This window comes from Cherax quadricarinatus, chromosome 39 (assembly GCF_038502225.1).
Source record: "Cherax quadricarinatus isolate ZL_2023a chromosome 39, ASM3850222v1, whole genome shotgun sequence".
In the NCBI taxonomy this organism is placed as follows: Eukaryota; Metazoa; Arthropoda; class Malacostraca; order Decapoda; family Parastacidae; genus Cherax; species Cherax quadricarinatus.
The window spans coordinates 21,238,471-21,263,868 of NC_091330.1; the positions used below are offsets into that span (position 1 = coordinate 21,238,471).

The 25,398-nt window shown below is 38.3% G+C and overlaps 1 protein-coding gene across 5 annotated transcripts in view; it reads right to left on the minus strand.

Moving 5' to 3' along the window:
* The window catches only part of LOC128696388 (uncharacterized), an 853,106-nt gene that overhangs the window by 540,262 nt on the left and 287,446 nt on the right, over positions 1 to 25,398 (minus strand). For all 5 annotated transcript variants that reach the window (XR_011392932.1, XR_011392933.1, XM_070092516.1 and 2 more), the window contains 3 exons: positions 16,968 to 17,173; positions 11,866 to 12,013; positions 1,239 to 1,492 (listed from right to left, as the gene is read on the minus strand). Coding sequence is in view for 3 of the 5 variants with exons in the window: in XM_070092516.1 (XP_069948617.1) it covers positions 1,239 to 1,492; positions 11,866 to 12,013; positions 16,968 to 17,173 (608 nt within the window). In the remaining 2 variants the exon portion in view is untranslated. The remainder of the gene's footprint in view (positions 1 to 1,238; positions 1,493 to 11,865; positions 12,014 to 16,967; positions 17,174 to 25,398) is intronic.

Genomic DNA, 25,398 nt, shown 5'->3' on the forward strand with positions numbered 1-25,398 from the left:
GGCACTTGAGTGGCAATTTCTTTTCCAGGAGGTATTTTTCACACTTGGGCCAAACACATCATTAACCCACTCTTTGAAAAATTGGCTTGTGACCCATGCCTTATGATTAGCTTTCCACATCACACATAATCTATTCTTCATGGCATTGTTTTTCTTGAACCCGCTGGGATTTTCTGAATGATATACGAGTAAAGGCTTCACTTTGAAATCCCCACTAGCATTACCACACAACAAAGAGTAAGCCTGTCTTTCATGGGCTTGTGTCCTGGCAGTACCTTTTCCTCCTGGGCAATGTAGGTCCTGTTTGGCATTTTCTGCCAAAACAGGCCTGTTCCATCACAACTGAACACTTGTTGGGGTTCGAATCCTTCAGCCTTTACATAGTCCTGGAATTTGTGAACATACTTTTCAGCTGCGCATTCGTCAGAACTTGCAGCCTCACCATGCCTTAGAACACTGTATATGCCACTACGCTTCTTAAATCTATCAAACCATCCTTTGCTGGCCCTAAATTCACAAACTGCAGCACTTGTTCCAGGCATTTTCTTTGCAAGATCCTCATGCAACTGCTTTGCCTTCTCACAAGTGATCAACTCCACAACACTGTCTCCCACTAATTCTTTTTCCTTAATCCACAATAATAACTTTTCCATCTCTTCCATTACTGGTGGCCTTTGTCTAGTTAGAAAAGTTACTCCTTTTGCAACATTAGTGTCTTTGATTTGTTCTTTCTTTGCCAGGATGGATGTAACTGATGATTTATTCTTGCTGTACATCCTGGCAAGTTCCACCACCTTCATACCACTCTCAAACTTTTCTATCACTTCACACTTAAATTCCATAGTGTTTCTCACTTTCTTTACCACAGGAACTTTACTAGGAACTTTCTTTGGAGCCATCTTTACTTATTTCACAGTTGCACTGCAAGAAAAATCACTAAAAACAATGGTAAACAAGCGAAATGTTTGGATGTATGAGCAGAAGCTTCCTCAGTCACCAAGAGACAAAACCAAACTGAAGCGCAAGCTGCCCCAGCCGGCGGATGGACGCGTCCAAAATGGCTGATAACCAAGCGAACGGCCGATAACCAGGTGCCGAAAAACCAGCTGATAACCAGGTGCCTAAAAACCAGCCGATAACCGAGTTGGTCAATAACCAAACCAGCCGATAACCGGGGGTCCACTGTATCTACAAATAACCATGTGTGTTAATGACTAATGCACAGCACATCTACTGACCTGACATGGAGGGTCCTGGCTTCATGGTCAAGATTGAAGGTGCCATTGTACGCATGGGTGACATGTGCCAGCTGGCCATCATCTAACAGTTTCTGCACCTGCATCTCTGCCACGGCCACATCAGTATTGGCAAAATCCACCTCAGCACGCCCTTGCAAAAGACGCTTCCATTTCCATACCAACATGTACCATTTCAGATCACAATAACCAATTTTGTAGGCTGTGTCGAGAGAAACTGTCCCATCAAACCAGTGCTGGTGGTGGGGGTGAAGGAAGGAAGGAGAATGCTAGAACAAATTATCAATGGTTGAAATGAAGACTGGTGGAGTCAGTAAGATGAATTTTAATATTATGTCAATAACTTGGGAGATTTAGCATGGGAAGTTGTTACAGGTAAGTAAAAGTTATTTATATTATATACAATTCTCCATGCTCTGTAAGCATGAAGAGTTGTGACTGATTCATGACCATTACATTATGTAATGGTATTAAGAGAGTTTTATGGTGGCCAGTGGCCTGGTATGCAATGCTCTCGCTTCACACACTGAGTGTCTGTGGTTTGATCCCCGGCAAGGGTGGAAACACTGGGCATGTTTCCTTACACCTGTTGTCCCTGTTCACCTAGCAAGCAAGTAGGTACCTGGGTGTTAGTTGACTGGTGTGAGTCACATCCTGGGGGACAAGATTTAACCCTTTCAGGGTCGACAGGCCCTCTCAGAGACTTGTTCTCAGGGTCGGCCAAATTTAAAAAAAAAATTATTTTTTCTTATGAAAATATAGAGAATCTTTTCCCGATCATAATGACACCAAAAGTGTGAAATTTGATGGAAAACTTAAGGAATTATGCTATTGCAAAGTTAGCGGTCTCGACGATGTTTACGCATCGGCGATTTTGCCCAATTTGAGCCCTATTTTCGGCCAATTCCAGTGTACTAGTCGACAAAAATCTTAACTACTTCTCTAGAACTCCATTTTTTCTATTGAATGAGTACAAGAAACCACCTATTTACCAATTTCAACTATCCCATACAGTGGTCAGAATTTAGCAATTTTGCCAATTTCACACAAATTTCAAAAGATGCCAATTTCCAAATAGGGTCCAGAATAAACAAGAAAGACATTCCTGGCACTAAAATAACATTTCCTCTGTTTGTTAGTCACGTCCCCACGCCCCTCTTATATTTCTTTGACTTTCCACTTTCAATTTTTATTCTTACAAAAAATAGAAGATTTACTGTTATGCAGACTGCTGCATTAGTGTAGAAATGGTATAAATAATATCAGCACACTTGTGAAATAATATTAGACACACCAGTTGACGTGTATTGGATGCTTGGCATGAATTGTTTACTTTTCAACTTTGGTAAAAATCGAACATTTCTGCTACTTTGAGCTCAATTTCAAGGTAGTTTTCTTTGTAAAACCAGTCAAAATCATCTCAATTTCTGTAATATGTCTTCCATTCTATAAAATGAGACCAAGAAAACTAGAATACAACAATAAATACCATACGAGAATACAGTGCAAAGTCGCTCTTTTTTTCCCAAAACACGGTCAAAGTTTTTTTTTTCTCATTATGCACTGTGTGCTGCAGATTTTTTTTTATACTGCGCACACTGACCACATAGACCCATTCTTTCATATGTATGCCTACCAGCTTTCTCCCACTAGATTTGAGGGCTCTAGAATTTAGGCGTACTAGTACATCAAAAACCCTGGGTTGTAAGCCGTACTAGTATGGCCAAAACCCTCAAAGGGTTAAACCTCTCCACTAAGTGGCACCAGTCACTGGATGAATCCAAAGTCAGCTGTGTTGTAGCACTGGACATTGCTGGTGCTTTCGACCGGGTGTGGCACCAGGGCCTCTTAGCAAAACTTCAAGCACTGGGAATTGCAGGCTCTACGCTATGTCTCCTCAGTGATTACCTTCACGGTAGATCTCTAAGGGTAGTTCTCAATGAAACAGAATCAGCAAGACATCCTATTGGGGCAAGTGTTCCACAAGGAAGCGTGCTGGGACCATTGTTATGGAATATCTACTTCAACGACCTTCTTCGTCTCATCCCAGAATCCCATGCATATGCAGATGACTGTACACTGACATTCACTTATCCAAGAGAAGAAATGCCAGCTGCTCTAAGCTACATCAATCACCAGCTAAGAGCTATATCAGCCTGGAGAAATAGATGGCAAGTAACATTTGCACCTGAGAAAACACAAATGATGATGATCTCTAGGCACCATGATGGTAATGCTGGTGCAGTAGTAAGGATGAATGGGAGGGTGTTGGCACCTAGAGAAGAAGTTGATATCCTTGGGGTGATATATGACTCCAAACTAACCATGAAGAACCATGCTGTAAATCTTGCAAACAAGGCAGCCAGGAAGCTTACAGCACTTCACTGTATCTCGCATCTGCTTGACAGTAGGGGTTCCAAGATTCTGTACGAGGCACAAGTACGCTCACACCTTGAGTATGATCCACTTTCTTGGTTTGCCTGCCCCCCTCTCACCTGCGACTGCTTGACAGAGTAGAGAACAGAGCAAGACGTCTCATCTCTCGCCTGGACCCATCCTGGATAGATCTGTCATTTCAGCAGAGCCTTCAACACAGGAGGGATGTGGGTGGCCTTACTGTTACGTACAAGGCCAATACTATCAAAGTACCACACTTGGACCCATTTCGAGGACAGCGTGAAACAAGCTTTTATGCCACAAGACAGGCAGAAAGCAGCAACTTCACTCTGGCTGTACCCTTCTCCAGAACATCACTCCATCTGAGATCCTATATACCCAGGATGACTCGAGTATGGAACACATTCGTACAGCATAATGATGTCAAAGGGATAAAGTCAGTTGATCAAATGAAAATGCTGGCCCACAGATGGCTACAACTTCATCCTGTTCCTTACTTGTATGTTTCATAACAATAAAAATGCTTTTAAATGAGCTGATGTAGGTAACAGCTCTTAGCTTGCCAATAAAGTTAGGAATCCTTAACCTGTAAATAGCTTGTCAATAAAGCTAGGGATCCTTAACCTAACCTTGTCAAACCCTGTGTAAAAAAAAAAAAAAAGTGGGAGAGAGGGAGAGGAGTGAGGGAAAGATGGGAGTGAAGGAAAAGAGCAAGTGATGATAGAAAATTATGCCACAGCACTTTTGGTTGAGTAATGTCAGAGACAAAATCTTAAATATAATGATTCAGTCATATTACAGTATTGATATGAGGTAACAACTCTAGAGGCAATGATAAAAGAGGAACAGTTGGTCTTCAACTTACAATCATCTGAATTACAAACATCCACATTTATGAAAGAAAACAATCTCGCAATTTGAAAAAGCACATTTTTCTGAATGGAATAAGACTAAAATGAGAGGAATCTGATAAAAATGTACCATTTTATGATGTGTTGAAGTTGGCCAAAATTAATGTGCTAAGAGACAAGATTTCATTTGGATTTTTAACCCCGGAGGGTTAGTCAACCAGGATAATCCAAAAAAGGAAGTGTGTCATCAAGGACTGTGTCTTATTTCCATTGGGGTCCTCAATCTTGTCCCCCAGGATGTGACCCACACCAGTCGACTAACACCCGGGTAGTATCCATTTGCTGCTAGGTGATCAGGACAACAGGCGTAAGGAAGCATGTCAAAATGTTTCCACCCTGCTGGGAATCAAACCCAGGTCCTCCACGTGTGAAGCGAGAGCTTTGCCAGCCAGGCTATGGGATTGCCAGTGTTGCTGTTGGCAACACTGGTGCTAAAGTGTCAATTAGTTTTTACAGTTTGTGGTTTTGCTAAGCCAAATAAAGTGTGATTTTCAATATTTCTAATGCACTAATACTAATTACCACATTTTGCAATTAAAATATCTTGATTTCATGCAAAAATAATACTGTAAATAGCTGGGGAAGCACACTACACCATAATGATATGAAATATTTGTCAGTAGTGTAAAAGAAGAGATAATGACATGAAATATTTGTCATTAGTAGAAAAACAAGTGATAATGACATGCAATATTTGTCAGTAGTGTAAAAGAAGAGATAATGACATGCAATATTTGTCAGTAGTGTAAAAGAAGAGATAATGACATGAAATATTTGTCAGTAGTGAAAAACAAGTGATAATGACAGGCAATATTTGTCAGTAGTGTAAAACAAGTGATAATGACATGCAATATTTGTCAGTAGTGTAAAAGAAGAGATAATGACATGAAATATTTGTCAGTAGTGAAAAACAAGTGATAATGACATGCAATATTTCTCAGTAGTGTAAAACAAGTGATAATGACATGCAATATTTGTCAGTAGTGTAAAACAAGTGATAATGACATGCAATAATTATCAGTAATGTAAAACAAGTGATAATGACATGCAATATTCACTAGTAAAGTGTAAAAATGTACATCAGTCCACACAGTCTCGTACTACCCTCCATCCCTTTCTTCCTCTACCCTCATGCAATGAAATAAACTGGTAAGGTGAACAGAGAAACAAATTAACCCACTGTGAAACCAGCTCCTGTCGTTGATTACATCAATAATTTGCATTTGGTCAACAAATCTGGTTTGTAAACTGTGTTTGTTGATTGATATCTTGTTGATATTGCAATGCTAAATGTGTATAATATATACAAAGTCAAGGCTGGGAACAGACCCATATATGCTGTCATAATATGAAAATACAAGGTTTCAACACCACACTGCTGCCAGAGTGACAAATTTTGATCTTGTCTGAAGCCTGGCAATCACAGTCACTACTTAGCACTAATTCCTCCACCTGACATGAAGAAAAAGGCTCAAAATACGTGTGTTCTCACACCAAGAGAGGACCTCCACGTGTATATGTCATATGCAACAACACTGTGCATTATTCCTTGTCTTAAGGGGTTCAACACACTGCAAGAATTCTAATAACACATACAGTGCTTGTACAGTGTATACACGTTACCAACAGTAATAAACTGACACAGTTTAGTGAGCGTACATTAACTATATTAACTATATTATTTTACAGGACCTTGTGTGATAAAATTTGAGTACTAAAGCAATAACAAAGCCAGTGGCCATAGAAAAATCATGTTCTAGTGTTTAAAACTGAAAACAAACCAAAGATATATAAGGAAAAATTTGAAAAAGAAAGCACTGGTGCCATGCGGTAACACCAAGATACTGCCGCCAAGCACATCTTCACCTTCAACTTGGCTCTTATGTTAAAGATTAAAGACATTTGTTTCATCATGACAAAATTTTTGTAGTAAGATGGGTGACATTTACGTGTACATGCAGGAAGCCTCTTGGTATGCAGAGTATTTCAGACAAACTCAAGCCTATCTTAAAACTAAAAAGACAATATATCCTCTCCTCACTTAGCAACGTACTCATACACCGACGATTCAGACTTACGATGGGCTCACTGACCAGTATGCATACCTAAGTAATGTATATAAGAGCTGATTTCCTCTATTCTGTTTATTACAATATACAGGAGGGCCCCAATTATATGGCTGGTTAGGTTCCAGGCTACCGCCGTAAAGCGGAAACTGCCGTAAAGTGGAACACCCTTTTTTTCCACTTACAAATGCATACAAACACTAGATAACAAATTTACACTAACATATATTAAGTTAGCAATAGAACCAGGCATCAAAAAACAATAAAAAAGTACAATACACACATAGTGCACTCATTACTTACCTTAAAATATTTATAGTCTTAATCTAGGGTGAGACAAGTAGTATTTATTGTAAGAAATCAAGTGTGGTATGTATGGTAGTCAGCCAGGCTACCATACCAGGCCACCCCACCCACACATACAATTCTATGATATTTAAGCATCCCAGAGCGATAAAATGTATATAAAGTTCACTCATTACTTACCTTAAAATATAGGGTGAGATGAGTAGTATTTATTGTAAAAAATCAAGTGTGGTATGTATGGTAGTCAGCCGGGCTACCATACCAGGCCAACCCACCTACACATAATATTCTATTACATTTAAGCATCCTAGAGCGATAAAATGTATATACAGTTCACTCATTACTTACCTTAAAATATTTGTAGTCTTAATGTAGGGTCAGGAGTAAGTAAATGAGATAAAACGAATAAATGAGAGAGAGAAAGAATGAGTGCATGAGAGAGAACAGGCGCAGAGTTATGTAAACAAACCAGGCGAAGGTAAGTTTTGTAAACAAAGTGTACACGTCTGGTTTGTGTACAAGTTACATTGTGTACAGGTTGTCTCTACATTGATACGGTAGAATAAATAAAGAAGAACACTCCCATTCTCATGTAACATCATTTTGAGAAGAAATGATGCTCTGAGTGAAGGCAATGGAAATAAGTCACTCTGACTTTTTTGGGTTATCCTAGGTTCTCTACACATATGTTGTTATGTATGATAATCTATGTAACTGTATTTGTGTATACCTGAATAAACTTACTTACATACATACGAAAGGAATAATTTTCTACAATTACCCCCAGTAACACATTTTCTCTTATGTTAGATTAGAGAAAATGTTATTCTTGGCATCACTTGTACAAGTTATCTGGCTACCACATCTCATATTTATGTTTATTTATTCTATTGTAGGGTGTATTTATCATCTTTTTATGTTATGTATTGTGTTTATTATATAATTTTGAAAAAAATATCATAGATGGATTAATGAAAATGTGTATATTAACGTAATATACAACATTTAATGAGACTCGGTGATTATTATTATTATTATTAGCATTTCTAATATGGCGTCACTTGTGCAAGTCGTCTGCTACCACATCTCATATTTATGTTTATTTATTCTATTGTGGGGTGTATTTATCATCTTTTTATGTTATGTATCGTGTTTATTATATAATTTTGAAAAAATATCATAGATGGATTAATGAAAATGTGTATTTAACGTAATATACGACATTTAAATGAGACTCGATGATTATTATTATCATTACTAATATGACGTCTGGAGACATAAGACACTCTTACTGATTTTAATGTGTACCTGCATGCCAGCACAGTATGTAAGTTTATTTAAGTACAGGTATACATAAGTATAATTATCAGAGTATATATAAAATATGAAATAACTTTTAAAAACATTTGAAATTTTGGAGTTTCCAGACAAAATGGAGAGACTTAGTGCTTACTGAGCTCACGAAGAATGTAAACAAACAAGGTGGGGCGCAGTGACCGTATTAGAAAGTCAGGTGGGGGGAGCCGTACAGCGAGTTTTGGTCATAATTTGAAATGACTGTATTAGCAGAACGCCGTAAAGTGAAACGCCGTAAAGCAGGGCCCTGCTGTACAGTACATTACTGTATGAATATTTAAAAATAAACCAGAAATGTTATAAAAGGTGCAAAGGTGACACTGAAACAATATCAGAGTTGGCTGACACAAACCAACTATCATTATAGTATGCTCCTCACTTAGCGACGAATTCGTTTACTGAGGTGGTCTTAAGAACGGAACTCCGTTGTTAAGTGAGGAGAGAGACTGTAACTGATTCTTATACATACAGTCTCAAGTGATTTTAACAATAAACACTTTTACTGAGTTTAATTGATTCAAAGATTACAGTTTGGCTTATGATTACCTGTAATGAGGTTTCTAGAATAACAGTTCGAAGACATTCAATATATTATAGATTATGAGAATAAGAATATATTTTCCATATGTTTGTGGCAGTGAGACTATGAAAACATACGTTTATCTGTTGTTGGGCTATGTTAGTGAAAGTTTTTTTCTTTTTTTTTTTACAGTAGTTTTGAAGATGCTGGTAGAGAGGGTGGCTCTGGAGATTTCTGGCAGGGAGCTCCAGATTTTGGGTCCTTTTATGAAGTATTGAACTATTTTTTTTAAATTGCAGCACGTAATGGACATTTAATTTGGGGAGCTTTGACGGTTTAAGGCTAACAGGAAAATACAGTGAATAATTTGCCAAAAGTAAAGGGAATAATAGAGTAAATATATTAGAGTTGCCAAATATCTTCCAATGACCATACAGTCTGTTTTGATTCAGTGACCTTTTCTAAGTTAGTATCTTTTGTATGTTGTAATGTGACTTCTGTTTGTATTAACTCTTTCAGGGTCTAGATCCTTGATCTGAAATTTGTCCACAGGGTCCAAGAATTTTCAATTTTTTTTTTTTTGTCTTATGAAATGGTAGAGAATCTTTTTCTGAAAGAAATAAAACAAAAAATATGAAATCTGATGGAAAACTGACGAAATTACGCTCTCATGAATTTTGATACATCAGTGATATTTACACACTGGCGATTTTGCCCACTTTGACTCCCATTTAAGGCCAATTACATACACAAATAACCCACACATAGAAGAGAGGAGCTTACGACGATGTTTCGGTCCGACTTGGACCACTTACAAAGTCACACTAATGAGAAGGAGAGCAGGGTGGGTATATATGGGCAGGTGGTGGTAGTAGTAGTAGTGGTTGTAGAGGAGGTGGAAGGAAGTAATAGTGGGGAGGTAGTAAGAGTAGGAGGGGCCAGTCAAATACTAAGAAAGAGAAGCCAGACTAACACTCTTTGCACTAATCTCGTTCATACCTCTCCTCCCTCTACAGATGCTCCTGGTGTCTACTCTATTTCTTGCTCCTCCAGTCCTCTTCAATACTTTGGAGAAACTGGCCGATCTCTTTCTGACAGACTTAGGGAGCACAAAAATAGTGTTAGGCTTGCCGACGTTAGCAATGCTCCTTTCTGTCACGTCAGAGATCACAGCCATCCTATTGACTGGTCTTCTGCTAAAACTGTCTTCCCTACTTCCAACTTTAACAGTTGCCGTCTGGTTGAATCCTCCTCTACTACCACTACTACTACTACTACTACCACCTCCTGCCTATATATACCCATCCTGCTCTCCTTATCGTCAGTGTGACTTTGTAAATGGTCCAAGTCGGACCGAAACATCGTCGTAAGCTCCTCTCTTCTATGTGCGGGTTATTTGTGTATCGTGCCAGTCACGGCATTGTGCCTTTTTTTGTTATTTACCTACAGCATGGACCCTGGCTTCAAAACTGTAGAACTATGGGAAAGACTCTCAAAGAGTTAAGCTTTGTGTGTTTAATAACAGTAACAAATATAAGGTGGAAATAGCAAACAATTACCTATAAATAGATAGATTAGCTCTTCTACTATATTTTAATTTCACTATCATGAATCAGGAATTATATTCACTGTAGAATTTTTTTTTCATTTAATAAAGTAATATATATCTAAAAGCTTCTCATATCTGAGGGTTAATGTGATATGTTTTCAATTATCTTCAATGTTTTTCTTCAAGGTTTAACCCTTTGACTGTTTACGTCATGTATAAACGTCTAATGCGCCACTGTTTCTGATGTATTTATACACGTAAATTCTAGCACCTCCAACTCAAGCAGGAGAAAGCTGGTAGGCCCACATGAGAGAGAATGGGTCCGTGTGGTCAGTGTGCACCACATAAAAAAATCCTGCAGCACACAGTGCGTAATGAGAAAAAAAAACTCTGATCATTTTTCTGGATTAAAACGCCGACTTTGAAGTGTATTTTCATATAGTATTTATATTTGTATTCTCGTTTTCATGGTCTCAGGTGATAAAATGGAAAACACATTACAGAAATAGAGATGATTTTCATTACTTTCACAATGAGAATGACCTTGAAATTGAGCTCAAAGTAGCAGAAATGCTCGATTTTTACCAATGTTCAGGAGTAAGAAAATTACACCACACGTCCAATACACGTCAACTGGGGAGTCTAATATTCTTTCACTAGTGCCCTGATATTATTTATATCATTTTTACAATAATGCATTAGTCTGCATAACAGTAAATTTTATATTTTTTTGTATGAATAAAAAATCAAAATAGAAAGTAATAGTAATATAAGAGGGGCCTAGAGACGTGACTAATGAACAGAGGATATGTTATTTTAATGCCAAGAATGTCTACATTGTTTATTCTGGACCCTATTTTGAAATTGGCATCTTTTTTAACTTGCATGAAATTGGCCAAATTGCCAATTTCTGACCACTTTACTGGGTAGTTCAGATAGGTAAATAGGTGGTTTCTTGTACTAAACTGATAGAAAAAAATGGAGTTCTAAAGAAATAGCTATGAGTTTGGTCAACTGGAACAACAGAACTGGCCAAAAACAGGGCTCAAAGTCGGCGAAATTGCCGATGCGTATATGTCGCCAAGACCGCTATCTTCACGGGAGCGTAATTCCGTGAGTTTTCGACCAAATTTCATACTTTTGGTGCCATTACCATCGGGAAAAGATTCTCTATCATTTCATAAGAAAAAATAATTTTTTTTCCCAAAACTTTTGCGACATGGAATGACAGTTTCAGAAAGGGGCCTGTGACAGTCAAAGGGTTAACAAAGGTGAGCAGTGTCTTTTTTTAATTTTATGATGTAAATATTACAACAATGAGAGCAGTGGTATGCCAGACAGAGATAGATAGACAGACAGACAGACAACAGATAGACAGACAGGCAGGCAGGCAATGCATGTACATACACACACACACACAAACTAGGAATGGCTGCTTGTGTGAATTCTTACGATCAAATAATAGTGGGCCTGCAACCATATAGCGGCTTGCGATGGCTCTTACAGTGATGATGATCTTGGCCTCAGTTCTGGAGATGCCTCTAGCGGTAGTGTGTTGGAGTTCCATGTCAAGTAATTCATCCCCAGCCTGCTCTGCTGTCACCACTATGGAGCACTGACCCTTCCCAAAGCAGTTGAAAGTTCCCACCAAGCTACAAAAATGAAAAGAAGAAAATTTCATAATTGATATTGAATGCAGTTCAAAAAATTTACTGCTAGAGAATGCTATCAAGTATAAAAACATAAGAATAGAGGAGAATTGCAGTATGCTTATTGCCCAGGCTAGGCAGGACTAACTTACATCTAACCACATCCACTTGCATAGGTGTCCAACCAATATTTAAATGTACCCAAAGTTCTTGCCTCAATGATGCTTCTTGGGAGTTTGCTTCCTCATCTGTGAGTCAATTGCCAAACCAGTACATTCCCATTTTTTTCTTTTCAACAAGTTGGCCGACTCCCACCAAGGCAGGGTGACCCAAAAAGAAAATCCCCAAAAAGAAAATACTTTCATCATCATTCAACACTTTCACCACACTCGCACATTATCACTGTTTTTGCAGAGGTGCTCAGAATACAACAGTTTAGAAGTATATACATGTAAAAATACACAACATATCCCTCCAAACTGCCAATATCCCAAACCCCTCCTTTAGAGTGCAGGCACTGTACTTCCCATTTCCAGGACTCAAGTCCGGTTATATAAAATAACCGGTTTCCCTGAATCCCTTCACTAAATATTACCCTGCTCACACTCCAACAGCTTGTCAGGTCCCAAATACCATTTGTCTCCATTCACTCCTATCTAACACGCTCACGCACGCTTGCTGGAAGTCCAAACCCCTCGCCCACAACACCTCCTTTACCCCCTCCCTCCAACTTTTTCGAGGACAATCCCTACCCCACCTTCCTTCCCCTACAGATTTATATGCTCTCCATGTCATTCTACTTTGATCCATTCTCTCTAAATGACCAAACCACCTCAACAAACCCTCTTCAGCCCTCTGACTAATACTTTTATTAACTTCACACCTTTTCTGCATAATATTTACACCACACATTGCCCTTAGACAGGACATCTCCACTGCCTCCAACCGCCTCCTCGCTGCATCATTTACAATGCAAGCTTCACACCCATATAAGAGTGTTAGTACACTACTGTACTTTCATACATTCCCTTCTTTGCCTCCATAAATAACATTTTTTGCCTCCACATATACCTCAATGCACCACTCACCTTTTTTCCTTCATCAATTCTATGATTAAGCCGCAGTAAGAATAATCACTAAATCCCATCCCTGGCAACCATCCCCCCCCCACTCTTCATAGATCTAAACTTACTCCCTGTTCAGAACATCCACACTTACTACTGTGCAATCTATATCTACAGGACCTTAAATTCCAATATTAACCTTGACCTAAAATGCTTTCTTGATAGTTGTGACAGGATCCACAGGCATAACACCAGACACAAACATCTCTATGACATTCCCCGTGTTCGACTAAACCTTTACAAAAATTCAATGTATTTCAAAGGACCTAAAATCTGGAACACCCTACCTGAAAACTCTAGAACTGCAGACACATTCATCACTTTCAAAACTAGAGTTAGAAAACATCTTATCTCCCTGATCCACCCCAACAACTAACTACATGATAACCACCTGGTGGTTCACAATTACACTCACTCACCCATTGACTATAAACCCAGAAATACTAATCTTAATCTTAAAATAATAAATCCTAACTAGTCATAAGTTTGCCTATGATACTCCAATATAGACACCTTGTATTGTGCCAAAACAAAAGCATTCACATTGCTAAACTCACAAATTATGATGTAGTCACTTAGCCTTAATACAATAATCCGTAAGGATTTAATGTTAAGAATTAATCTAAGTCTGCTCGAAATGCCTAGCCAGGCTAGGTGTCCTAGTGGCCCCCTCTGTAATTAGTATTTTATAACATGTAAACCACACATTGTAACCCTTATAGAGAATAAACTTGAATTGAATTGAATCCTTCATAAATCCATCCGCTGACACATCAACTCCCAAATATCTGAAAACATTCACTTCTTCCATACTTCTCCTCCCCAATTTGATATCCAATATTTCTTTATCTGAATCATTCTATACTCTCATCACCTTACTCTTTTCTATGTTCACTTTCAACTTTCTACCTTTACACACACTCCCATATCCTTTCCAAATCTAAAGCTGTCCAACTTGAATCTGTGGTAACAAGTGCTATCCAGCCTAGATATCTTCAACATGCTATTTATATCCCCATTATTTATTCTTGTTTTCCAAGTGTACACTTTAGTAATATACCCCCTAATTCTTTGCCTTTCTAAAGAGTGAAAATTCAGTACCTTAACATACTTTAGAAGAAAAAATTTTCAATACAGAAATCAACTTCATCCTTCTTTCTCTGAATATTTTCCAGGGCATTTATATCCTGTGTAATATGGAGACCAGAACTAATCAGCATAATCTAAATGAGGCCTTACTAAAAATATATACAGATGAAATATACCCTTAGGACTTTTAATATTTAAACTTCTTGATATACAGCCAAGAATTCTATTAGCCTTAATGCAAACACCCTCTATTCACTATTGTTTTGGTTGTTAGGTAAGACACATATGCAACAGTTAGGTATCTTTATTTTGAAACGTTTCGCCTACACAGTAGGCTTCTTCAGTTGAGTACAGAAAAGTTGATAGAAGCATAAGAGACTAGCAGACGATGTAATCAGTCCATCACCCTTGAAGTTTTGAGGTGGTCAGTCCCTCAGTCTGGAGAAAAGCATTGTTCCATAGTCTGAAACAATATAGAGTTGAAGTGATAGGATGGAGCCTTATATAGCGCCAGGAGGTGAGACGTAGGTCACTAGTAGAGGTAAGAACCTAGACGTTGAGAGGACAGGTCCCTCTCAAATCCAGCCATTCTCACTAGTAGAGGTTGTCGAAGTTGATTTCAGCCAAAACAATAGCGAATAGAGGGTGTTTGCAATAAGGCTAATAGAATTCTTGGCTGGATATCAAGAAGTTTAAATATTAAAAGTCCTAAGGGTATACTTCATCTGTATATATTTTTAGTAAGGCCTCATTTAGATTATGCTGATTAGTTCTGGTCTTCATATTACACAGGATATAAATGCACTGGAAAATATTCAGAGAAAGAAGAATGAAGTTGATTTCAACTTCGACAACCTCTACTAGTGAGAATGGCTGGATTTGAGAGGGACCTGTCCTCTCAACGTCTACGTTCTTACCTCTACTAGTGACCTATATTTCACCTCCTGGCGCTATATAAGGCTCCATCCTTTCACTTCAACTCTATATTGTTTCAAACTATGGAACAATGCTCTTCTCCAGACTGAGGGACTGAGAATGGCTGGATTTGAGAGGGACCTGTCCTCTCAACGCCTACGTTCTTACCTCTACTAGTGACCTACATCTCACCTCCTGGCGCTATATAAGGCTCCATCCTATCACTTCAACTCTATATTGTTTCAAACTATGGAACAATGCTCTTCTCCAGACTGAGGGACTGACCACCACAAAACTTCAAGGGTGATGGACTGATTATATTGTCTGCTAGTCTCTTCTGCTTCTATCAACTTTTCTGTACTCGACTGAAGAAGCCTACTGTGTAGGCGAAACGTTTCGAAATAAAGATACCTAACTGTTGCACATGTGTCTTACCTAACAACCTGTCAGTATTTTATACCATTTTGTTGTTCACATTGTTTTGGTTGTAGATTTCTGCTAACCAGAACTCCTAAGTCTCTTTCACATTCAATTTGATTACGATTCACATTATTTAGTTTGTCTCATTATCCCTGTAACAGAGAATTATGTCTACAAAATCTGGGGCTCTAATTTAAACTCTGGATTATTATTGTTATTTTTTTGAAAACACCAGCCATCCCCAACTGAGGCAGGGTGACCCAAAAAAGAAGGAACACTTTCAGTATCATTTCCCCTATCACCGTCTTGCCTGAGGCACACTGATACTACAGTTCAGAAACCCCTCCAAACTGCAAATATCCCCAACCCTCCTTCAGAGTGCAGGCACTGTACTTCGCACTTAAAGAACTGAAGTTGGCTAACCAGTTTCCTTAAATCCCTTCACAAAATGTTATGTTGATCATATTCCAAGAGCTCATCAAGTCCCAAAAACCATTTGCCTCCACTATCTAACATACTCACACATGCCTGATGAATGTCCAAGCTCCTCACACAAAACCTCCTTTACTCCCCCCTCCTTCCAACCTTCCCTACTGTGACCTCTACCAGCCTTCCATCCACTACAGATTTATACACCCTCCAAATCATCCTATTTTGCTCCATCCTTTCTAAATGTTCAAACCACCTTAACAACCCTTCCTCAGGTCTCTGGATAATACTTTTAGTAACACTGCACCTCCTCCTAATCTCAAAGCTATGAATTCTCTGCATAATCTTTATACCACACATTGCCCTCAGACATGACACCTCCACTGCCATCAGTCTCCTCCTTGCAGGAACATTCACCACCCATGCTTCACACCCTTATAAGTGTGTTGGTATCAAAATACTCTCATACATTCCCCTCTTTGCTTCCATGGAAAACATACTTTGTCCCCACAGATTCCTCAATGCACCACCAACTTTTTTTATCCTCATCAATTCTATGGTTTACCTTGTCTTTCATATACCCATCTGCTAACATGCCCATTCTCAAATATCTGATGATATTCACTTCCTCCATGTTCCCTCCTTTGGCTCACTGAAGAATGATCATGCTTTACCTTAATGGAGAATAATTTAGATTGCCTAATACTCAAATAACACCCTTCTAAATATCCACAACTACCTATATACCCTTTATTCAGCTTGCCTGAGGAGGATTTTTTAACAAAACTGAGCCTCCTTAAGTGAAGACTGTCCCTGGCTCATTTCATATTGAGGATTCAACATGGCCAAGGATCCTTCAAGAGATGCCTGACCAGACCAATCCAACACGACTGAGGGCCCTTTGGGGGCCAGCCTGACTGAAGAGTCTTTGGCATAGAGCTGACTTGAAAATAACACAGACAGGATCTTTTATGACTCACCTGACAGGGCTGATCCAGGAATCGAGTTTAAGGGTATTGGAGAGACCATAAGAGAAGACCTCATTATTTGCTCGTGTGATTATAATGGTATCCATATTGAGGGCTCTGCCTGGGTGTAGCCGCAGTGTAAGTTTATTTTTGTAGCTACCACCGAGTGCCTCAGCCAGAGTCTCCTGCAGTTCAAACACCTGTCCTGGGTACATCAGCTGCACCATGACCACATGGTCAAAAATGTATTGAAAAAAGTTAGAAGTTAACAAAAAAAATGAAATCTAATACATCTTTCTAAGTGATTAACATACATTAGATTATTCCAGTCTTCCTTCAATATTGACATTACAACATCCATCTTCCCACACATACTATGTACACTTGTAATGGAGGTTAATTATAAAGGAAGAAACCTAAAAGTTCATAATACTGTGCTAAAAATTACAATCAGACTACCCTCCAACCGCAACATCCCCACCCCTCCTTCAGAATGCAGGCACTGCCCTTTTCATCTCCCAGATGTAAGTCCTGCTAACCAGTTTGCTCTGAATTCATCTCTCACTGCATTTTTGTCTAACACACTCACACAAAACTTACTATATGCTCAAGCCCTTAAAACTCAAAGCCTCTTGTGCCCCCTCCCTCCAACCATTCCTGGGACAACCCCTCTTCTTCCTACTTTCCACCCTAGATTTATGCACCCTCTTTGTCAACCTGCACCAATAAAGTCCCATGTGGATGAAAGGTCTTCTCAATGAATGCCTTTATCAACCTATTCCTCTCCACTCTCTGTACATGCCCAAGACACCTCAACAACCCCTCACTCTCGCCCTCTGATATATACCCTTGGTGATCAAACATTGCCATTTAATTTCTATTGGCTGAATTTATGAAAATAAGACAAAGTATACTCAGGAATACACAGAAATACCAACAGAACACAATGAGAAATGGTTAACACAAAGATGGAGGCTGCCACAGTGAAAAGCTCTGTTCATCATCCTCATATCAGATATAAACAGAAATGTAAACCATAGCATCATGTCTTCTTTTGCAGATATTAGAATCTGCACAAGTGTGTCATTTATTGAGGACATGGTAAGTCTCTAAGCAGATATAAACAAAGTTTTCCAATGGTGCATGGAAAACAATACAATATCCAATGAAGACAAATTTCATTTACTCCATTATGGAAAACCTGAAGAAATAACAGCTAGACTGGATTATATACAATAAATTCTAACCACACAATACTGTATAGTGAAAAACTAATACAAAGGAATTGAAGTAATAATGTCAGAGAATCTCACCTTCAAGGATCACAACAGTGTTACTATCACATCAATGAGGAAAGTGATTGGATGGATTGAGAACTTTCAAAACAAGGGATACCAAGCCAATAATGATCATTTTAAAGTCACTTGTTTTCTCTAGGCTGGAATACTGCTGTATAATAACTGTCCCAGTCCAAGCAGGTTAAAATACAGATCTAGAGAATGTATAGAGAACTTTCACTGCATGTATTAATTCAGTCAAGCACCTTAATCACTGGGAATATTTGATATCCCTTGACCTGTACTCCCTGGAATGCAGGCGAGAAAGATACATCATAATCTACACCTGGAAAATCCTGAGGGACTGTTCCCAAATATGAACACAGAAATTACTCCCTATGAAAGCAAAAGACTAGGCAGACATATTCCCAGTGAAAAGCAGGGTGCCAGGAGAACATTGAGAAAACAGAATAATTGTCAGGGACCCACAACTGCTCAACAGCTTCCCATCATACATAAGGGAGATTACCAATAGACCCTTGGTTGTCTTCAAGAGGGAACTGGACAGATACCTAAAGTCAGTGCCTGATTAGCTGGCTGTGGCTCGTATGATGAAATGTGTGGGGCCAGCAGTTACAACCTGGTTGCCCAGGCCCTGATCCACTGGGAGGCTTGGACGAAAACTGGGCCATGGGGGTGTTGACCCCCCAGATCAAGCTCCAGGTAGAAACACTCAGAGGATTTAATATTTTTTCTTGGTATAAAAGATATACAGTATGTGATCTAAGAAAACATATTACCGAAGTCATGACCACTCCAAGATTAACCTTTAAACTGTCCAAGCAGAACTACGTTCACATGCGTAGTGCTTCAAAAGTAGATCTACTTTTTTTACATATTTTCAAATATAACAAAAAAAAACAAAAAAAAAAAACGTAGATCAAAGTTTTTTTACACTTTTTCAAATGTAAAAAAAAAAAGATCTACTTTTTTTACATACTTTCAAATGTTGAAAAAACGTTGACCTACGTTTGAACAGTTTAAGGGTTAAAAGAAGGTACCAGATTACAATATACATTTCAACTAGAACATACAGAATGTATTGGTAAAGTGATAATTTTGAACATCCAGACATTGTATTTTGTATTTAACCCTTTCACTATCGAAACCCCAAATCCTGAAGTGTCTCCTGGTGTTGAAAAATATTTGAAAAAAAAAAAAAAAGATTTTTTTCTTATGAAAATGTTAAGATTATTTTTCTGATTGTTTAACCCCTTCAGGGTCCAAGGCCCAAATCTGAAGTGGTGCCCCAGTGTCCAAGAATTTTAAAAAAAAAAATTTGTTATTTTTTCTTATGAAATGGTAGAGAATCTTTTTGTGAAGGTAATAAAACAAAAAGTACGAAATTTGATGGAAAATTGACGAAATTATGCTCTCGCGAATTTTGATGTGTCAGCGATATTTACGAATCGGCGATTTTTGCCGACTTTGACTCCCATTTTAGGCCAATTACATTATTCCAGTCAACCAAATTCTTAGCTATTTCACTAGTATTACTTCTATTCTATCAATTGAGCACAAGAAATCGCCAAGTCAACTGTTTCAACTACAAATTAAAGTGATCGGAAATTGTTAATTTGGCCAATTTAACACAAAGTTCAAAATATTCCAATTTCAAAATAGGGTCCAGAATAAACAATGTAGGTATTCTATTTTGTTCCATCCTTTCTATATGTCCAAACCACCTCAACAACCCTCCCCAGCCCTCTTGATAATAGTTTTGGTAATCCCACACCCCCTTCTTATTTCCAAACTATGAATTCTCTGCATTATATTCACACCACACATTGCCCTCAGACATGACATCTTCACTGCCTCTAGCCTTCTCCTTGATGCAACATTTACCACCCATGCTTCACACCCATACAAGAGCACTAGTATAACTATATTCTCATACATTTCCCTCTTTGCTTCCATGGACAAAGTTCTTTGTCTCCACAGACTCCTAAGTGCATCACTCTCCTTTTTCCCTTCATCAATTCTATGATTCACCTCATCTTTCATAGACCCATCTGTTGACACGTCCACTCCTAAATACCTGAATATATTCACTTCCTTCATATCCTCTCCTTCCAATCTGATATCCAGTCTTTCATCACCTAATTTTTGTTATCCTCATCACCTTACTCTTTCCTATATTCACTTTTAATTTTCTTTTTTCCATACCCTACCAAACCCATCCACCAACCTCTGCAACTTCTCTTCAGAATCTCCCAAAAATGCAGTGTCATGAGCAAAGAGCAACTGTGACACTGCTACAACTCCCACTTTGTGTTAGATTCTTTATCTTTTAACCCCACACCTCTTGCCAACACCCATGCATTCACTTCTCTTACAACCCCATCTATAAATATATTGAACAACCATGGTGACATGACACTTTTACTTGGAAATAATCTCCCTCTCTCCTACATACTCAAACCTGAGCTTCACTATCCTCGTAAAAACTCTTCACTGCTTTCAGTAACCTACCTCTTATTCCATGCATTTGCAACATCTGCCATATTACCCCTCTATCCACCCTGTCATACACCTTTTCCAAATTCATAAATGCCACAAAAACCTCTTTACCCTTATTCCCTTATAATATTTACACTCTCTTTTGTACCCTTTGCCTTCATACAAAGGAATTATCCATGCTCTCTGTCAATCCCTTGGTACCTTCCCCTCTTTCATACATTAAATAAAAGCACCAACCATTCCAAAACTATATCCCCACTTGCTTTTAACATTTCTGTCTTTATCCCAGCTGCTTTACCCCCTTTCATTGTACCCACTGCCTCACACACCTCCCCCACACTCTCAATTGGCTCTTCCTCACTCCTACAAGATGTTATACCTCCCTGCCCAATGCACAAAATCACACCTTCCCTATCTTCATCAACATTTAGCAGTTCCTGAAAATATTCCCTCCATCTTCCCAATACCTAAACTCTTAATGTAATATCTCTCCTCTCGTATTTTTAACCCTTTGACTGTTTCGGTCGTATATATACATCTTACGAGCCATTGTTTTTGACGTATATATACTCATAAATTCTAGAGGCTTCAAATCAAGGAGGAGAAAGCTGGTAGGCCCACATGTGAGAGAATGGGTCTATGTGCACCATATAAAAAAATCCTGCAGCACGCAGTGCATGAGAAAAAAAACTCTGACCATTTTTTTAATTAAAAATGCCGAATTTGTGGTGTATTTTTGTATAGTATTTATGGTTGTATTCTTGTTTTCTTTGTCTCATTTGATAGAATAGAAAACATATTATAGAAATAGAGGTGATTTAGACTGGTTTTACTATGAAAAGAACCTTGAAATGGAGCTCAAAGTAGGGGAAATGTTTGATTTTTGCCGATGTTCAAAAGTAAACAAATGTCATTTTACAAAAAATGTCCAAGTAGCCATTCTAATATGCAGTCATGAATGGGTTGACATTATTTATACAATTATTACAATATTGCAGTAGTCTGCATAACAGCAAATCTTCTATTTTTTGTTTAATAAAAATTCAAAATAGAAAGCAAGAGTAATATCAGAAGGGCCTGGAGACATGACTGATGAACAAAGAAAATGTTATTTTAGAGTCAGGAATGTCTTCATTGTTCATTCTGGATCCTATTTTGAAATTGTCATATTTTTTCATTTTCGTGAAATTGGCTGAGTTTGGTTGACTGGAACAATGGAATTAGCCGAAAATAGAGCTTAAAGTGAGCGAAATCGCCGATTTATAAATATCGCAAAGGTCGCTAACTTCGAGAGAGCATAATTCCATCAGTTTTCCATCAAATTTTGTTCTTTTGGTGTCATTACAATCGGGAAAAGATTCTCTATCATTTCATAAGAAAAAATAATTTTTTTTTCCGGAAATTTTGCGACATCAGGAGACACCTCAGGATTTGGGATTGCGACAGTCAAGGGGCTAAATGTCAAATCCATTCATTCCCTGGGCTTTCTCACCTTATTAATCTCACTCCAACACTCTGTCTTATTCTATCATTGAAGATTATTATTATTTAGTTGGGACAATAATTTAACAAGAAAAATATGCATATACACAAGTTATTACTACAGTCTTGCAGATAATACACATACACCTACCATCCGACTTAAAACCTGCTCGACATACGTCCACTCGACTTACGACCATTCATCTGGCAGCTGGGCTGGGCCGGCTGATGCATACCTCTGTACAATATTTGACAATACTCACGGCAGCAATGCGCCATGCAGGCAGCATCAGTTTGAGTAACCCTGCCCTATCAGCAGCATCATACTGTATTAACTGTACTAACTGGACAGTAAATTTCACCATGGCCCCTAAGATGAAGTCTGAATCTTGCACTGGAGATTGTGGCAAGAAAGGCTCTTACTCTCGAATTCTCGATTTGTTTTCACTGTTGCACATAAACCTGTCTGTATCTGTCTGCCTGTATATCTGTGTCTGTCTGTATCTGTGTGTGTCTGTTTGTCTGTCTACCTGTGTGTCTTTCTGTCTACCTGTGTGTCTGTCTTTCTGTCTACCTGTGTGTCTGTCTTTATGTCTACCTGTGTGTCTACCTGTGTGTCTGTCTTTCTGTCTACCTGTGTGTCTGTCTTTATGTCTACCTGTGTGTGTCTGTCTCTCTACCTGTGTGTGTCTTTCTGTCTACCTGTGTGTCTTTGTCTATCTGTGTGTCTGTCTTTCTGTCTGCTTGTCTGTCTCAGAGCCACTCACTAAGAGTGTAATTGGTCTTGAAGACGCCATATTAATAATGATAATAATAATCACTGAGGTGCATTAAATGTGTATAAAACGTTAACATAGACATTTTGCTTAATCCATCTATGATTTTTTTTCAAATTTATATAATAAACATGCTACATAATATATAAACATATAAATTAACAAATATGAGATTTTTCTGGTCGGCTTGACAGAGTGAACACAAACCATTCGTGTCCGGGCTGGCAACAACGACATTTGTTTACATAACTCTTGAACCTTCTATCCTCTCATTCTCTCTCTCGCTTACCTCTCACTCTTTTTATTTATTTATTTATTTATTTAGTAATTTAAGCATACAAACAGAGGTACAAAAAATACAGGTAAGAGCAGCATGCCAAAGCCACTTATATGCATAGCATTACGGGCTGGCTTAAAATTAACTTAAGATTAACTAAGCAATGATGAAATCAGTGTTAAAACATTATTGTAAACAGATAACTATAAAGCACAAATGAGTATTACAAAGACAGATCATATGGTTGCTTGCATTGCTGTACATTCAGTCGAATGGAGTCTTCTGTTAGGTAGTGTATTTAAAAAAATAATAAAGTTAGATTGGGTCCAAGGTTTAACATTTGTGTGATATAATTGTGAGTAACATATAGGATATACAATTTATAAGGTTCAGTTATTCAGTATTTATTTGGTTTTGAGTGAATAAGTGATCTTTGAGAAGAGACTTGAATTTATAAACAGGCAGTGTTTCTTTTATATTTACAAGTAATGAATTCCAGATTTTAGGGCCTTTTATGTGCATTGAGTTTTTGCATAGCGTGAGATGGACACGAGGAACATCAAAGAGTGATCTGTGCCTTGTGTTATGGTTATGTGTTCTGTTGAGGTTGGCAAGGAGATGTTTGAGGGGAGGGTTAATATCAGAGTTAAGTGTTCTATGTATGTAATAGGTGCAATAATAAGTATGGATGTTTTGTATGGTGAGTAGGTTGAGTGTTTTGAATATTGGTGGAGTGTGTTGCCTGTAGTGAGAATTTGTTATCATTCTAACTGCAGCCTTTTGTTGGGTAATTAGTGGTCTGAGATGGTTAATTGTTGTTGAGCCCCATGCACAAATTCCATAGGTGAGATAGGGGTAAATAAGAGAGTGATAAAGGGCCAGGAGGGCTGACTGTGGAACATAGTACCGTATCTTCGATAGTATGCCTACAGTCTTGGAGATTTTCTTAGAAATTTGTTGTATATGTGTATGAAATTTGAGTCTATTATCGAGGTGGATTCCTAGGAATTTTCCCTCTGTTAGCTTTGTCATAGGTGATCCGTTTATTGTTATGTTAAGAGGTACATCTGTAGCTCTGTTACCAAACTGAATGAAGTAGGTTTTGTCAATGTTTAGTGTAAGTTTGTTAGTCCTCATCCAGGTCGATATGTTCTGTAATTCGGTGTTTACAGTATTGGCTAGCGTGACTGGGCTCGGGTGAGAGAAGACGTATGTAGTGTCATCTGCAAAAAGTGTGGGTTTGAGTAATTGTGAAGCATTTGGTAGGTCATTTATGTATAGGAGAAAGAGAAGAGGGCCAAGGACACTTCCCTGTGGGACACCAACTGTAATTGGTTGTGCAGAAGAGCTTGCCCCATTTGCATACACATATTGGCTTCTGTTGCTGAGGTAAGACTTGAGGTAGTTGAGGGAGTGCCCTCTAATACCATAGTGTGACAATTTTACATGGAGCAAATCATGGTCAACTGTATCAAAAGCTTTACGTAAGTCAATGAAGATCCCCAGTGGGACTTCTTTTTTCTCTATTGCAGTGTATATATGTTCTAGCATGTGTATAATAGCATCAATAGTATTTTTATTAGGCCTGAATCCAAATTGGCAGGGGTTGAGAATGTTTTGGAAGATGAGGTAGGAGTAGATTCGTTTATGAATTAATTTTTCGAAGATTTTTGAGAGAGGGTGTAAATTGGATATTGGCCTATAGTTATTCAACTCTGTTTGGTCTCCTCCTTTATGGATCGGGGTGACCCTTGCTATTTTGAGAACTGTAGGGAAGGTGGAGGATTCAATGGATTTGTTAAAGAGTGTTGCAATGATTGGTGATAGTACTTGTGACGCTTTTTTGTATATAAAGGGTGGTAAGGTATTTAAATCTCCTGCCTTGTTTTTCAGTGCATTGATAATAAGGGAGACTTCGTATGGGTTAGTCGGAGCTAGGAACAGTGTGTTCGGGTAGTTGCCAGTGAGGTAGTCATTTGGTGGGGTATCTGAGCTTGGGATATTATTGGCAAGGTTTTGACCTATAGTGGAGAAGAAATCATTGAGTCTACATTAAGACTACAGATATTTTAAGGTAAGTAATGAGTGGACACGATTATTATATTATAGTA